General features: G+C 40.1%; 1 protein-coding gene across 4 annotated transcripts in view; it reads right to left on the bottom strand.

Annotated features, from left to right (window-relative positions):
• Positions 1-1907: 1907 nt before the first annotated feature.
• The window catches only part of DYNC1I2 (dynein cytoplasmic 1 intermediate chain 2), a 48997-nt gene continuing 35985 nt past the window's right edge, over positions 1908-14919 (bottom strand). For all 4 annotated transcript variants that reach the window (XM_084812782.1, XM_084812802.1, XM_084812793.1 and 1 more), the window contains 7 exons: positions 14170-14316; positions 12634-12747; positions 11870-12003; positions 10802-10946; positions 9517-9657; positions 7953-8078; positions 1908-5596 (listed from right to left, as the gene is read on the bottom strand). In XM_084812782.1, coding sequence (XP_084668908.1) covers positions 5483-5596; positions 7953-8078; positions 9517-9657; positions 10802-10946; positions 11870-12003; positions 12634-12747; positions 14170-14316 — 921 coding nt within the window. In that variant the 3' untranslated portion in view covers positions 1908-5482. The remainder of the gene's footprint in view (positions 5597-7952; positions 8079-9516; positions 9658-10801; positions 10947-11869; positions 12004-12633; positions 12748-14169; positions 14317-14919) is intronic.

Here is a 14919-nt window from a genome sequence, read left to right as displayed (position 1 = left end):
CGTAGTTTCATTTTCTTACTTATTTACCCATTAGGAAACATAGTTTTTAATAACAGACTGATTACCCAAAAGAATAATCTTGCTATATTCCAGAAATGAGCAAGAGGTTATATACAAAACATGAAAATATTGCAGTGTTTTATTTACCATTACAAACTAGCTAGAATGAGGTGTCTGTGCACGCATGCATGCACATGCTAATATGGCAATATGATCACGACACAAGGAATTGTGTGGATCCCTACTGGTTAATCAAGACAACTTCAAGTACCGTATCTGTTTTTTAAAAATAGTGTTATGTGTAGAGGTATCAGCTGTGCGTTTAGAAAAAACAGGTCCCGTAATTCTGCATGTCAAACATACAGACAATCATTAGCAGTCCACCAGTGCTGTCCTTAGGCAGTAATTGAGAAGCTCCTGGGTGGAGCAGCCTTGTGTGGTGGCAGCAGCAGCATTCTCCGAAAATGAATCTGTTTGGCGAGAAGATGCCCTCAAGGTGCAATTTGCAGAGGAATCTATCAGTGGAGATACTTGGGAGAGGAAAATGAGAGGAAAGAGGAGGCCCTACTCTTCCCTGTAAAGGTCCTTATCTATATATGAAATAACCTTATATCACACAAACGAATAAATGAAATTCTTCAGGTTTAAGTATTAACTGTGTCCTAAGGTAGTCACACATCAGTCTACTTTTATTGAAAAGATCCATTACCAGTTACAAAACTCCCAGGGTGGTTAACAAACAACAAAGAACAGCTAAAAATTATACTGAAAAGGGTACCACATGATGCTGAAAGGACATACTTGGTACAAGGCCATCTTCTGTGCATAGAACATGACACATGTGGGGAGCCACAACTGAGAAAATCCTCTATGGTCACCACACCCATAATTTCAGAAAACAGGACAACTTGGAACAGGGCAAGTTCAAGTGGGAGGAAGTAATCCTTTAGATAGCAATTTCCCAAGCTGTATAGGATTTGAAAGGCAAGGTTCAGCACTTTGATTTGACCCTTGAAATGGACCAGCAACCACTGTAGGTGTTTTAAGAGCTAGGAAGATATGGTCACTTTGCCTATTCCCCATTAGTAATGTAGCAGCTGTATTTTGAACAAATGAAGTTTCTAATGTCTTTGGCACATGGCACCACTAGCTGAGCTGTCTCCTCATTTGAGTCAACCTGGTGATAGTTTTCTCGTGGTTTAGTAAATTCCAGCTTGGACTACTGCAATGGCAGTGGGACGTGAAACCAGATTGATTGGTTTAAGATTCTGGTTTGCATGTAGCAAGAAATATGGCTAATTAATCCAAAGTCTTCAACTGCTGCAGTGGGGAGGGATGCGCAGTAGGCCACCACAAGGCTCGTGCATCTCAGTTTAATAAGCCAAGATACATATGCTCAAACCAAGCCTGTCTGCACCAGGCCACTGTACAGCAGTTTAACAAACTACACACCTCCACTGCTATGGTGAGGAAAGGGAATATACTGTAGCAACAGCACAGACCTGGTTGGGAGGTGGGTGACAAAGACATGAAGAATCATACTACTCCATATATGTAGAGGGGCTAGGTGCCACAACAGAGAAAACAAGGAGCTGGTTAGAAATTTGCAAAAATGCATACTACTACAGTGGCAAATAAGTAAAACAATGGGCGCATTTGCACATCATGCTAAGCCACCCTGCAAATAAGCCATGGGTTTGGTTTTTGGACAATTGGGGCTTGCTGTAGCTTCTTCTCCCCCTCAGTCTGCCACATGGGTCTGGCACATATCCCAGGGGACTCGGCGGCAAAAGCTGTCTTGTCTTCCCCTCCCCACTCTGATCGCTGCCCCTTTTAGTTCCCTGGCCTTTTGGGGGGAGGGGGTGCCTCAAAAATGCACGATTGGGGGTTGTAATTTTTTTTTTTTTGGTCTTTCACAAGGGTTCACTTACAGCTGTCAGCTATGTGTAGCCTTGCCTGGTCAATGTCCTTGTATGTTTCAGCTGTCAAAGGTAGCAGTGGAGTAGATAACATACAAGGAAATTGGGAAGACAAAGGTGCATATAGGCTAATTTGCACACAGTTTCAGAGGAGAAATAGTAGTAAGGGAAAGGAGGGACTCAGCACCAGCAGCACAGAAAATTGGTGGGGGGAAAGCCAAAGGAGTAAGTGCATCAAAGGGGGGATGGGACAATATCTCCCCCTTGGCAAAGTGATCCTCTGGCTTTTAAGTGCTAAACTGACACTTCTCACTGTCGTCCTCCCATTCAGCACTTCCCTGACTTGCCAGCTACTAGAAAAGGGAGATATTACTCCCCTGATCCGTGGCTTTTCTCAAGTCCTTTTCAGAGCAGTTACTGTTCTGCCAGTTTAAAAAAAGAAACCAAGAAGGTGGCTGCTTGAGATGAAATGAATGGGGACTGGGGTGTAAGTAGTGCTGGTGCCCCATTTGCTCTGTCCTGTTCTGCCACCCTCTAAGGGTTTTTTCTTTTCTTTTTTTTAACTGTCAGGAATCTTTGCACCAAGTTTAGGGCTGAGAAGTGAATGGAATGGCAATGTACACAAATTTAAGGGCCGGGAAGTAAATGGAAGGGAAATTTACGCACCTGCAGTAATGAAGCAGTTACTGCAGGTGCGTAAATTTCCCCTCAATTTACTTCCAAGCCCTGAAATTTGCACAAATATTCCATAAAAGCCTTCAAGGGTGGCAGAATGGGGTGAAGCACATGGGGTGCCACCACCAGCAGTACTGGTGGGCCCCAGTGGAGCCCCATTCATTCTGTCCGATGCAGTCACTTTCTCAGGGCTTTTAAAACACTGTCAGGGAAAGTTTTGTATAAAATAAACATTAAAAGGTGTTTATGTATCCTCCTAGAAAGTGGCAATGTAAGAATCAAAGGCAATAAGGAAAGAACCCTTTCATGCAGGGTTCAAATTTTTAAGTTTAATTACAAAGCACTAATAATTAAATGAAGACTGACAAAGAAGCATGGAGATGGGGGATTAATTAAAAACAGGTAAGAACTATTTTAATGCATTTTGTCTACCACCCTGTGATTTGATAATTAACGGCTGTACATGAATATTTTAAGTAAACGTTTCTAAAATGGACAGATCTGGACGTATACTGTCATAAAATATATAGTAAAGGAAATCAACGGGAAACATTGTAAAAGAAAATGGTAGATGATATCTATAAAGAATATAGCAAAGCAAAATTGTTCTCATAATCCAAGAGAGGCAGAAACATAGCGCAAAGGTAGCTTAAGGAAACAAACTTCAAGTGAAGAAACCATGCATTTGTTCAATACAGAGCAACAAAAATGTATGTTTTTTTGTTTGTTTGTTTTAAAGGAGCAGGCAAGTAATGTGTCTAAAGATGAAGAAAAAACTGAAACTGTTGTCTGGCTTACATCCCAAAATCAAAACTATAAAAGACTAGTAAATGCCAAATATGAAAGGGGACATCAAAACTGTGTGTGCTTATATTCATTTTATGGTGTTCTCCCTGCTGTATCCTGTTAAAGAAATCAGATTATGGAAAGAACAAGTAAAAAGCAGGTTATTGAGATGTACTGGAACTATGCCTGTTTAAAAAGTCAAAGCACTTAACTGCCAAACACATCTATTTTGATACGTGTGTGACAATATCACTCAGCAAATATCTCAGATGTGAGATAAGTAGCAATCATTACATTAAACACTGTCACAAAGTTAATTTTTGGTACAGTGTCCAAGATTTTTACAAAAATCTTTTAACTGGTGAACACAGTCTCACAACATTTACTGGGTAATATTCACTAGTATAAAGAGCAGACATTTTTGCATCTGGGTGAATCAGTTTAAAAACTACAAATGGACAAGGACTTATGTCCTAAGCAATAATGTGTTAGATCAACATTTAGTCATACCTACAGTAGGGCCAATGGGTTGTATTCAATGTCAGACTAACTTAAGTCCCATTCATTTGAATGGGTCTACTCTAAGTAGATGAACATTGGATACGACCTATTGAAATCAGTGGGACTTCAGGTCATGACTAACTCAAGACACATTTATCTCAATGGGTCTATTCTAGGTGTGATTAAATCTGGGTCCAACCCAGTATGTAAAAGCCTATAGCCTTTCCTGCACTGAGCAGGGGGTCCTGCATTGAGCAGAGGGTTGGACTCGATGGTCTTACAGTCCCCTTCCAACCCTACTATTCTATTATTCTATATGTTTCAGAAACAATTACATTACAAATGTAGGAAGTATTGCCTCATAGAAGACTGGTTTATATATATGAAATAATGAGGATCGTCTTCACATGTTACCTTAGAGCACAGGGAAAACCTTGAATGATAAAGGCACATTATTGTTTTAGTATTCCACTTATTGGGCAGCCCAAGAAATGTTATAATTGTACCAAGATGCTTTGGCCATGGTGCATAAATTTGGAAAGCCTGGTTTTTATTACTTTTACATGTAATCCAAAGTGGCAGGAAATCAGAAAATATACCAGCAGCCTGAACAAGACCAGAAATTGTATTGCACGTTTTTCATGCAAATTAAATGAAATGCTATCTCTCTATAAAAAAAATCTGGTCAGATTACTCCAATGTCACAGGCTTTCAAAAAACCATTTCCTTATGTACACATTTTTTTCACATTAGGCAAAACAATTAATTATGTATAGTAAGTAAATGGAATTTCAGCAGAAATCCCACATCCAAAAGTCAACCCCACACACTTCACACATATTTATTACAGGCACAAAATACAAACTGCATTTTTTAAAAAGTCAGTTTAATTCTTTTCTTAAGGTCCCCCTTGCATAAACTATTGGCAATGCCACTTCTTGAAAGATGAGTCTATAAACAGATGCTTGTGAGAAAAAGGTCATGTACTGTTTATTTATAAAGAATTACTATACTGCACAGATTTAACAAAAAATCTAAAGTACTGAGTGTTTTAGAAAGTTTCTGTTACTAAAAAAAAAAGTTTTACATATTATTTGTAATATACATGACCAACCACGGTAGCCTGGAGCCTATTATATAATAATTAGGATAAAGGTTACTGTGAACAGATGCATGCATAACTGTTAAGCAAGTCCATAACACTTTCCCTCAGAAGTTGATGTTCACAGCATAGCCTGTCAGTATAATTAGGGAAGGCTCTTATTTAGAAACATACATAACTTAATTGTTCAGAAATAGTTATATGCCACTGAAAGTTGGCCAACCTAAGGAACTTTAAATATACAATGTGGTTAGTGTTTCAGTAGAACATACTCCTTGCCAAGTCAGGGTAATTATTAAGTTACACCATTCAGATTAAGAGTGTGTGATTTAGCTATTAAAGAGCAACTTTGCAAGATTTGTTGCAGTGATCTTCGTAGACTTTTCAAATCCACAGTTTACCCCACATTTTCATTTTCAAGTTCTGTTGCAGACTAATGCATGCCACTACTCTGAAGCCCCTTTTAACCCATTCCTAAAATCAGTGGTATTTGAAAGACTTAAGAAGGAATTCGGGTTGCTGCTTCCTCTTCAGCATCAGCTCTGTTTGCATTAATTTCTGCTAACGTCCGACCAAACCGTGTCCATTCATCATTTCGGGGAACAGCAATTTGCTGTGAAGAAAACAGTTACATCAGAGACATTAATGAACACACACACACACACACATACGTACGTACATATAACTTTAAACTCATTGGCTTGAACCCATGCCCTTTTGTCCTTAGCCCTATCCATGGCTGGAATGCAGGCCCCAGAGCTTCTCCAAAATTAATTCAACCCTCAGGCTGAAAGGGGTTAGACACCCTTGCAGGAAATGTGGTGAATGAGACAGATAGAGGCTGAAGCACTGTAAACTCTAGAGGTCCATAAAAGTTCCTAAGAGATTGTGCAAATGGAAGAACTTCCCTCAATTTGGAATCACATTTCTTCTGTTAGATTAGAAGTTTTCCACTAGCAGAAGGACACTTTTGGATCAGCCACTCTTCCACTCATGTGTGGTGAGACGGGATGGAGGAAATCCCGAATAAAAATCACTAGCCATGAACATCAGGAATTTGCCCAAACCAATAAACCAAAGAGGCTAAAATAGCAGTCTGAACTCCTTGGATGGTAAGAATCAGTTTCAACAGCACAGGGAAAAATCCCAGAAGTCAAAACAAAAGGATTTTGTCACAGAAAATACTAACAGGGGAACACAAGCTACAGGAATTTATTCAAGTACCAAGGGTCTTCTGCAATTTGATCAAAGCTCTGTCAGAGACAGAGTTTATATAATCTTTGTCGTGCAATATCTGAAACCCATACTTGTAGCACATCTTGCTATTAGGGCTGTGCACTGCTTTGGCCCGAAGCCCGAACTCCGAGCTGAGGCGGGGTGCTTTGGGCCGCTTCCGAGGCAGGTTGAGGGGGTGGGCATGAACCAGCACAAAGCGGGTCAAGTTGCTGACACCAACACTGACACCCAGCCCCCAGCTCCTTACCTGGGCCCTTGGGATGCACACCAGCAACAATCGTCTTGTTCCAGGGAGACGCCTTTTTTAAAATGGCGACTCCCTGCATTTCCAGAAATAGATCCTGGGCAAATGGCAGCTGACAAGCACACAACATTAATGTAGTGTAGTTGACGGCCACCATTTGCACAGGATCTATTTCTGGAGATACAGGGAGTCGCCATGCCGACTCCCAGAAGAAAAAGACAGTTGCTGGCACACATCCCAAGGGCCCAGGTAAGGAGCTGGTAGCAGCAACTACCTGGAAGAAGACAGCTGCCGGTGCGCATCCCAAGGGCCCAGGCAAGAAGCTAGAGGCTCACACTTTGGGGGCATCCAGGGGGGCTCCCGAAGCGGGAGTTGGCCATCCAAATCCTGCTTTGGCTCTGGAGGCTGAAGGAGGTCAGGGGCCCCCCGAGTTGGCCCGAAGCAGATCAGGCCCACCTCGGAACCCCGGATCAGGGGGTCCCTGCAAGCCCTACTTGCTATGTCTCTGTGGTTTTAAAACTGAATGGGATATGGACAACTGCTTATTCTATTTTTAGTATCTGGAAAACACTGGATGATGGGCTTTGGCCACTATTACCTTGGAATCTTTCCTAACAGGATTAGCTACAGGTGGACCTGCCCCTGAGCCAAGTCTGGCCTGCCAATTATTACTATCCAGCTCCCACAAACTGCCCACCCTCAGAAGGAAGGGCGAGTGGGAATAAGCAAGAGTCCTGACAATAGGGCTTGTCAGCAGGCCACTGGGGGTAGGCAAAGTGCTCTGACACACTCCTTTGTTGAAGTGCCCTCCCCAAGCAAAACTAGATGCCAACTAGGATTTTTGCAACTACATAAAACCATATCCACTTTAATAACATTTCTTTGAATATTAGAATGTTAAATGTGCTGTACATAGAATAATCTGCATCTCTGTATGCCCAAACCACACCCACATTTTAAAAACACACACACCTCTCTAAAATGAGAGAATTAAGAAAATGTGATCCAAGTAAATGTCTTTTCTTATTTGAATGAATTAAAATAATTCACTAGATGGAAGCCTCCAATCTCGGAGGCTTCCGAGATTCCTATGCCCTGCAGGCTGTCCTCCTTTAAAAATTTTTCCACTAGACCGGCATCTGAGCCTGTTTAGTGAGGTCAGGCTGGCAGGGGTGCACCTGGGATATACAGTATCCTGGCCTCTCCTCCCCACTCACTGGCATACCCCCCTTTTCCTTTCTCCATCCTTGTTCGAGTTTGCAACACCAACATCAGAAGAGGAGCCACCATGGAGCCTTCTGCAGCGGCTGAGAGGGGGGTGGGGGTGAAGACGTGAGTGGAGATTTTCACCTCTGAGGTCATAGCTCTATCGCTTCAGAAGTGAAAATCCCCAGGATCCTATGGCCCTCAGACAATGTCTAGGCACCACAGGATTGTGCCCTTGGAGCAGTTTTTATTTCATTAAGACTTGAAAAAAAAAAATACCTACCTCGCCAACATCATAAATTACTATTTGTCCTTCTGAATCTCCAACAGCAATTTCTCGTCCTGAATTTGTCCATCTTACACGATTAAGGGCAGGATTACCTTCCACAGTAATGCTCGCTGTTGGCACCTACATCGATTTAAAAACACCTTGTTACAACTTCATCAAGATTTATACCATCTTCAGAAATTTACTAAAGGAGCAATCCTATGGGGATAGGCAGCTGCCTCTGAACTTGGAGGCGACTACCTATTCAAAGCAGGGCGGGTGGGACGCAGAGGGAATCATCTCCTCCATGCTCCGGCCACCCTGCATTCATGGCTAGACAGCTGATTTCGGCTGTCTAACCACAGGACTTCAGAGCGGGGGGTAGGGGGAAGCCGGATGACGCATAGGAAATGTTGTACCTGCACTTCCTGGAGGTGGGGAGTGCGGAACACCCCCTTTTGCCCCACTCCATGCTGCTCTTCCAAGCCCAGAGCCCAGGGATTGATACACACCACCTACAAGGTGGCGGGGGAGGGGAGGCAGTTTTCTGGGTACCAACCTTGGACCGTGGGGTACGAGGTTGGTAGCCAGAAACCGAACAATCCTATGGCCATCTAGCCGCTGTCTAGCAGCTATAGGATTGTGTCCTAATTTTATCACAAATATTAGATAGTAATATGGGCATTAAAGTTTGTCAGCTGTCCCTTGGCTAACACAAAATATGTAAGAACCTATTCTACCTTTCAAAGATCTCAAATTTCTGTGATGCACTCACACAAGACCCGATACAAGATGGATGTTGGTAATGATAGGAATTAGAGTGCCAAGGCTTCAAAGCTAACAGTCCCAACCTACTGTGTTCTTCTTTCCTTGTATAAAACCTTGCCTGAGTATGTTGAACTTGAAGTACATTGGCAAAAATTACTTTATTATAGGTAATCCACACACGAACACATCATACATCACGGTAAGAGACTGGCTGATATTCTGCACAAAAGTAATAAACATAAGCAATGTGTAGTGTTTTTAAAGCACTCAGTGATAGTGTCATGCTTAGGTTTTATACAGTGCCAAGCACAGTGCTGGTACTACATGTTATTATAGGAAGAGCACTAGCAAACCAATACTCAGATGCATGACGTAGTAGTAGAAAGTGTCTCAGCTGTCTCTTAGGGGGGGTATGATGAACAGTGTTTGTGAAGCATGAACCTCCCTTCACTCAGAAGGCAGATACCCAAGAGAAGAATCAATGCAAGAAGCTGATCTTATCCAGCACCAGAGTAAATATGGATAAATAAGAGATGGAATATTAATTAAAGGGCAAATAGTGTATGCTGCCATTCCTTTTCTTGCCATTTAGAATTACCTCTGACCTCACTATAAGTTGATAGGCAAGCTGCACTACAAGGCTGGTGCAACAGGAAAGGTCTCTGCATACACTGCTCTTAGATTTCCTTGAAGAACTTGAAATAAACTTGCAGTCTTTTAGTAAATGTAGCATATCTCCTTGAACATACTTTTTTAAAAGGCAGCTAAACTATCCTTCAGCTTTGGAATCTTGAACATAATCCTGCCTTACCTCAGTATCACTGTTGAGATTCCATAGGTCAAGCCTTCCCATTCCATCCACACAAGCAAAGAGAGCAGGATGAGTGGGTGACCACATCACATCATAAACATAGTCTGAATTGTCTTCAAATGAGTACAGAGGCTTGTTGTTCTGAAAGAAAAACCCACTCAACATTGATCTATTTCATGATTCTCAGAGCAAGAAGTTGTAAGGTAACTAGACTAAAAACACATAATCCCTATCCACATTTCCAGGAAACATTGAAGCAGTGGACTTCCTTTGAGTACAGAAATGTTTCTTCCTCACATTATGCTGGTGATAGTCATACTAACAGAGAAGCAACTTTTCCCATCAAGAAATCCTGGTGGCAAAGGGTTGTATCCAACGTTAACTTAATGTTAGTCCCGTTCATTTAAATGAATCTATTGTACGTAGGCCTAACATTGAATACAACCCAACATTTCAAATAAAATGAAAAGAATCTCGATTTTAAAAAACTACGTAGTCCTCACGGTTGTGAAGAAAATCTTGAAAGTGTGCGCCCAAATGATTCAAAAGTCATAAATCAAATTTAAAAAATTATCCCTGTAGAGTTTGCCATGAAAAAGTAAGAATACTGCTTAATACGTGATTTTCAGCACTTTGATGTTATATTAATTGTGATATTGGCAATACCATTAAGTAGTGATGAAACAGATGGGATCCATTTCTAAGCAACCTCAGATTTTCTTGAAGCTAGCGGCTACCAACTTAAAGAGATACTCATTCTCAAATGCTATTTCTAAAGAAAATGTACTGATGAAACACATATTATGAATCAACTGTGCTCATGAAACAAGATAGGACAATTTAGTATTTCTTTGCTTAGCACATTTTCATATGTGGCAACAACAACAAAACTTTTTAAAACATTTAATACAGTATTTTATTATTAGAAAAGCAGTGTGCCAAAATACAAAAGACCTATGGAGAACATCAACTGGTGGTTGTAGGAAATTGTGGGGACATCCATTTTCATTTAAATAAGAAAATGATGAAGAAAAATGGGTGAAACACTTCTGATGTCTCTAAGTTACATATGGATGTCAGTTTCACTGCTTTATTTCAACCATGTATTATAGTACTGATGCTGAAAACAGATACTCCTACCAAGGTTACTGACAGAAAAGGTATTAAATGTAGTTTCTTATTACTATTTACAAAAGATAGTTTTCTAGACAGGCCAACAAATTCACTCTAGTTTACACTGTAAAGATCTATTTAGGAAACAATTAGACATTTGAAGTCCAGATACCTTGGTTGTCCAAAGCTTTACAGTCCAGTCGAAAGAAGAAGTGACAAAGAGATGGGAAAAGTCTACAGGTCCAACCGCTGCATGGCAATGGATACCTGTGATTGGTCCTTGATGACCTTCAAACATCTCACTGATTCCAGCTTTGCTGTTTTAAATGTATACACACAAGAAATGAATATGCTTTGAAAGAAAATTATTCATCCAGAATTCTGGATACATGCTTTTAAAATAAATAGGGCTAAGAACTTACTAACAGATATTTGCCCATTCAAATAAAATACACCATAAGAAGTCTCTGCATAACTCCATGCACAGTGGATTTGAATAAAACTGTGTCTTAGCATTTTACAAAAAACTCATGTACCAAAATCAGTCACACAGACATACCGTCTGATTAATTGCATTATTGTCTCAAGGCCAAATCAAAAGATTAAGATTAACAAAGATTAAGAAGTTGTTGCCTTCCAATGAGCATGAAGCTTCCAAAGATATGCATTGCTTCTAAGGCAATTTTCAGTCTGAAAACAGGGACAATGCACCCCCAATAGTATCAGTACTGATTAAATGGAAGAACTCCGAATTTGGGGTAGTTTTAACCCAAAAGTGCTGTAAAGCAAGGGTTGATGTGCGAGACGAGACCGGGGCCTCAATTTCATTTAAGAAAGCAAGTGATAAGATACAGCCAGACAATTTCAAAACAGATTGAACAGCAGGAGACATGCTGCCCAATTTAAGATTGGTGCGTGATGCTACTGTACAATTATCTACAAAAGCGAGAGTTTGGATGTGCGGCCACAATTCAAATGACCAGAATTGATGGTTAATCATCGTCATCCATTTCAAAATTCAAAAGCCATTCTTACCCTGAAGAAAAGGACATAGTGAAGCCAATAAGAGACTTCTGGAAATTGAAGGAATACTCTTAATAGTATATATATTTCCTTTTAGGTTTCCCATACAGCCACCATCAATCAATTAGAGAACAACCACCCCAAACTTTTGTTATCTTACAGAACAAGCTGATGGGCAACTTCCTGCTTTTAAAATGGAATCTCAGTGTCTATTCACCTGCCATGGCGACACGCTGTGTACACAGAGCCTTCCTCACTTCCAACGACAAAGTTGTTGACATCTCCAACAGGGAAAGACATACAAGTGACAGCTACCGCCTTGGATTGCTTATGAACTAGCTCCATGCTATCCTGTGGAGAAAGATATCATACATACATACATTTTTTCAGCTTGCCAGCAACGTTTTGCCAAGAATCAAGTAGAATTCCCGACACTAGTTTCCAAAGAAACACTTTTATTCTAAACTCTTGCATTCTCATCTTCAAGTTTAAAGCATTTGATACAGTAAAAATGCAAGGACTATATAAAGACAACATAGGTTTGGTTTCTCAAAATGTCCTATAGGATATAGGACAGAGATTCTATACTTAACCATCTGATCTTTATAAATGTTATACATTCTTTCCATTTGTACCCCACTCTTCCAAGGATTTCATCCTCACAATTGCGCTATAGTGACTTGCCCAAACAACTCATTGAGCTTCATGACTGACCAAGCATTTGAACCCAAGTGTCCCTATTCCAAGTCCAATGCTATCCATTACATTGTGCTGGCTCGCAGAATTCAGAGAAGGATTTCTAGATATCTCGGATTTGGATACCAGATGTTCTACACTGCAGTAATGTACACTTACCTGAGAAAAAGTTTAGTCAAGTTGTCAAGTCTACTGCAAAACTATTCTTGCAATTGAATAATCAAGCATTTATATGTTAAAATTGACAGACAGCATTAATATTGTAATAAGCATTTGATATGTTACCTGGGGCTGTGAAAGCATATCCAGACTCCACGAACAGATCTTTCCATCAGTTGAGATGCTGATAAGGTTATGGGCATTCTGTGTCCCCACCACATTCACACAGTACACAGGATGCTAAAACAAAAAGGTATAATATAGATTAACAATGTTAATCAGAGTAATGTATAGACACCATGCAAGCGCAAATCTAGTACTTAAATTCCCATTCGAGGAGAGAAACAAGATATTTGTGTTCTCCACAGTGAAGCACTTGGTCCCCAGCATGCATTTGAGATCTAGAAGCAAGTTGCCTAACCCTCCTGCAGTGTCACAAATTTCGCTGAAACTAGAAAAAGCAGAGGGATCTGCTGTAAGGGATCATTCCTGAATTATGTCACACATGGTGGGAAGTAGGAAAAGAATGAGGAAGAGAAATTGTGATAAAGCAAAGTCTGAGCATTAGTTAAAATGGGCAAAATGTGATGAGAAGTGGAAGGAGGTGCTGAAGCCCTTTAAAAGCACAATATACTTTATCAATGGCTCCTAAGCATCACTGAGGAAATTGCTTCGCTGGACAGGTTGTCTGTTGAAACATATATTAGTTAACTTCCATACTTCCATTCTAGGACTTGATGTTTTTCCAGCCAAAAAAAGTATGCATCTGAATAGCGATGTGGGTGAGACAGTTAGCGGTATGGGGCAGTATTCAATGCAACCATGCCAGTAACGTAAATGATGTTGTGCTAATGTAAGTGACCTCTAGAATAACCCCAATAGCATGTTCTGGTGCCACAGGTTTCTCGCGAATACCTGTCATGCCATTTTATGTTATTTTAAGGTAATTTATGTTAGCAGTAGTGTCGCACTGGATATGGCCCAAGATCTCCTGATGAACATGGATAATGCAAAGCACTTGGAAGCAGGAGAACAAGTGGATGGCTATGAATACTGTACGACTAAGCAATATGAAGTTGTGGATCTAGCATCAGAGCAGAAAGGGTAGATATAAATAGGATATGAATTACATTTATTACATCTGTATATTTGACGATATATAAATATTATTTATATTTAATAAAAATAAGCTTGAGGACACCTGATTTAGACAAAAATATATGTTTGACAAGATAGCCTGCCATTAAAAAATTACATAGAAATTCATTTCTTGCAGCACTCCAAATATAGTACTAGATTATAGGTGACATCCAACAGGGTTGCTGTGCTCCTGATTCCTTTTTACAAGTGGGACCCACTGCTTGCACAACAGGGATTTGGGCTTCCTAAAGCAAACCCCAAAACGAGCGGAAACACTAGTTTCTGGATTGAGACAGATCAGAGAAACTCTGTAATGCAAGCTCTGCTGACTTGCCCAGTTCCAGAAACAAGTATTTCCTCTTGTTTCCGTTTCCTGTCCAAAGTGCTAAATCCCTGTTACACAAGTGGTGGGTTCCACTAGCACTTGGACAGAGTGAGATACTACCTATCACTACTCACCCTAGGCAAACACTATCCTATATTAATGAATTAATTTGTTAATAAGCATATTCAATTCCCTACCGTGTGAGCAGCAGCTGAAAGGGGAGTTCTCTGAACTGGGGTTCGCTTATTGCTGCGGTTATCCCACAGCACAATTTGTCCTGAGTATGTGCCACCAACCACCAAATTTGGATGAAATTTTGCAAATGTAGCAGACATCACAGCTGACTGTATGGGGAGAAACAGAATAAGAATATTATTTTCAATATAATTACTCACTAAGACTGTTACGTTTCCCAAGCTACATTTAGGGGTGAACCAATTTAGGCAAATGCATATATTATTTGAATGGTTACTGAAACCTTTTAACTTATGTAATATCAAAATATCACATGTATTTTAATAGAGTTATGTGAACTTTCAGAATTATGACATTCTGCAAAAATGTGAGAGCAAACTAAACAGGCTTGTAGATGTTTACTTTCCACTAATCCATTTTATAAGTTGATCACGTTTTGGCTGAAACATGTGTTTCAGCTTACCTCGTTTTAAATCCTCAGGCTATGTACATTTTTATTCAGAGGTCTAAGGTCTGCATGTACATTTTTAAATCATAACTCCTAAAAAACCCTTGTACGTAACACACACAAAACTTCATTTTACTATAATCAGAGTAAGAAATTTAGGATTATAACATGCTTAAATAATATAGAAAGCCTGGTATAGATGAACCTTTAAAAAGATGAATGGATTCCTCAGATGTCAACATGTGTTTGCAAACACATGCAGTTTAAAGTTCATGCCTGCCCAATGAAATCATTATATTGACAA

Source organism: Heloderma suspectum, chromosome 1 (assembly GCF_057233095.1).
Source record: "Heloderma suspectum isolate Gila_16-S chromosome 1, 16-S_ref, whole genome shotgun sequence".
Classification (NCBI taxonomy): Eukaryota; Metazoa; Chordata; class Lepidosauria; order Squamata; family Helodermatidae; genus Heloderma; species Heloderma suspectum.
This window is presented reverse-complemented; position numbering and strand designations above follow the sequence as displayed.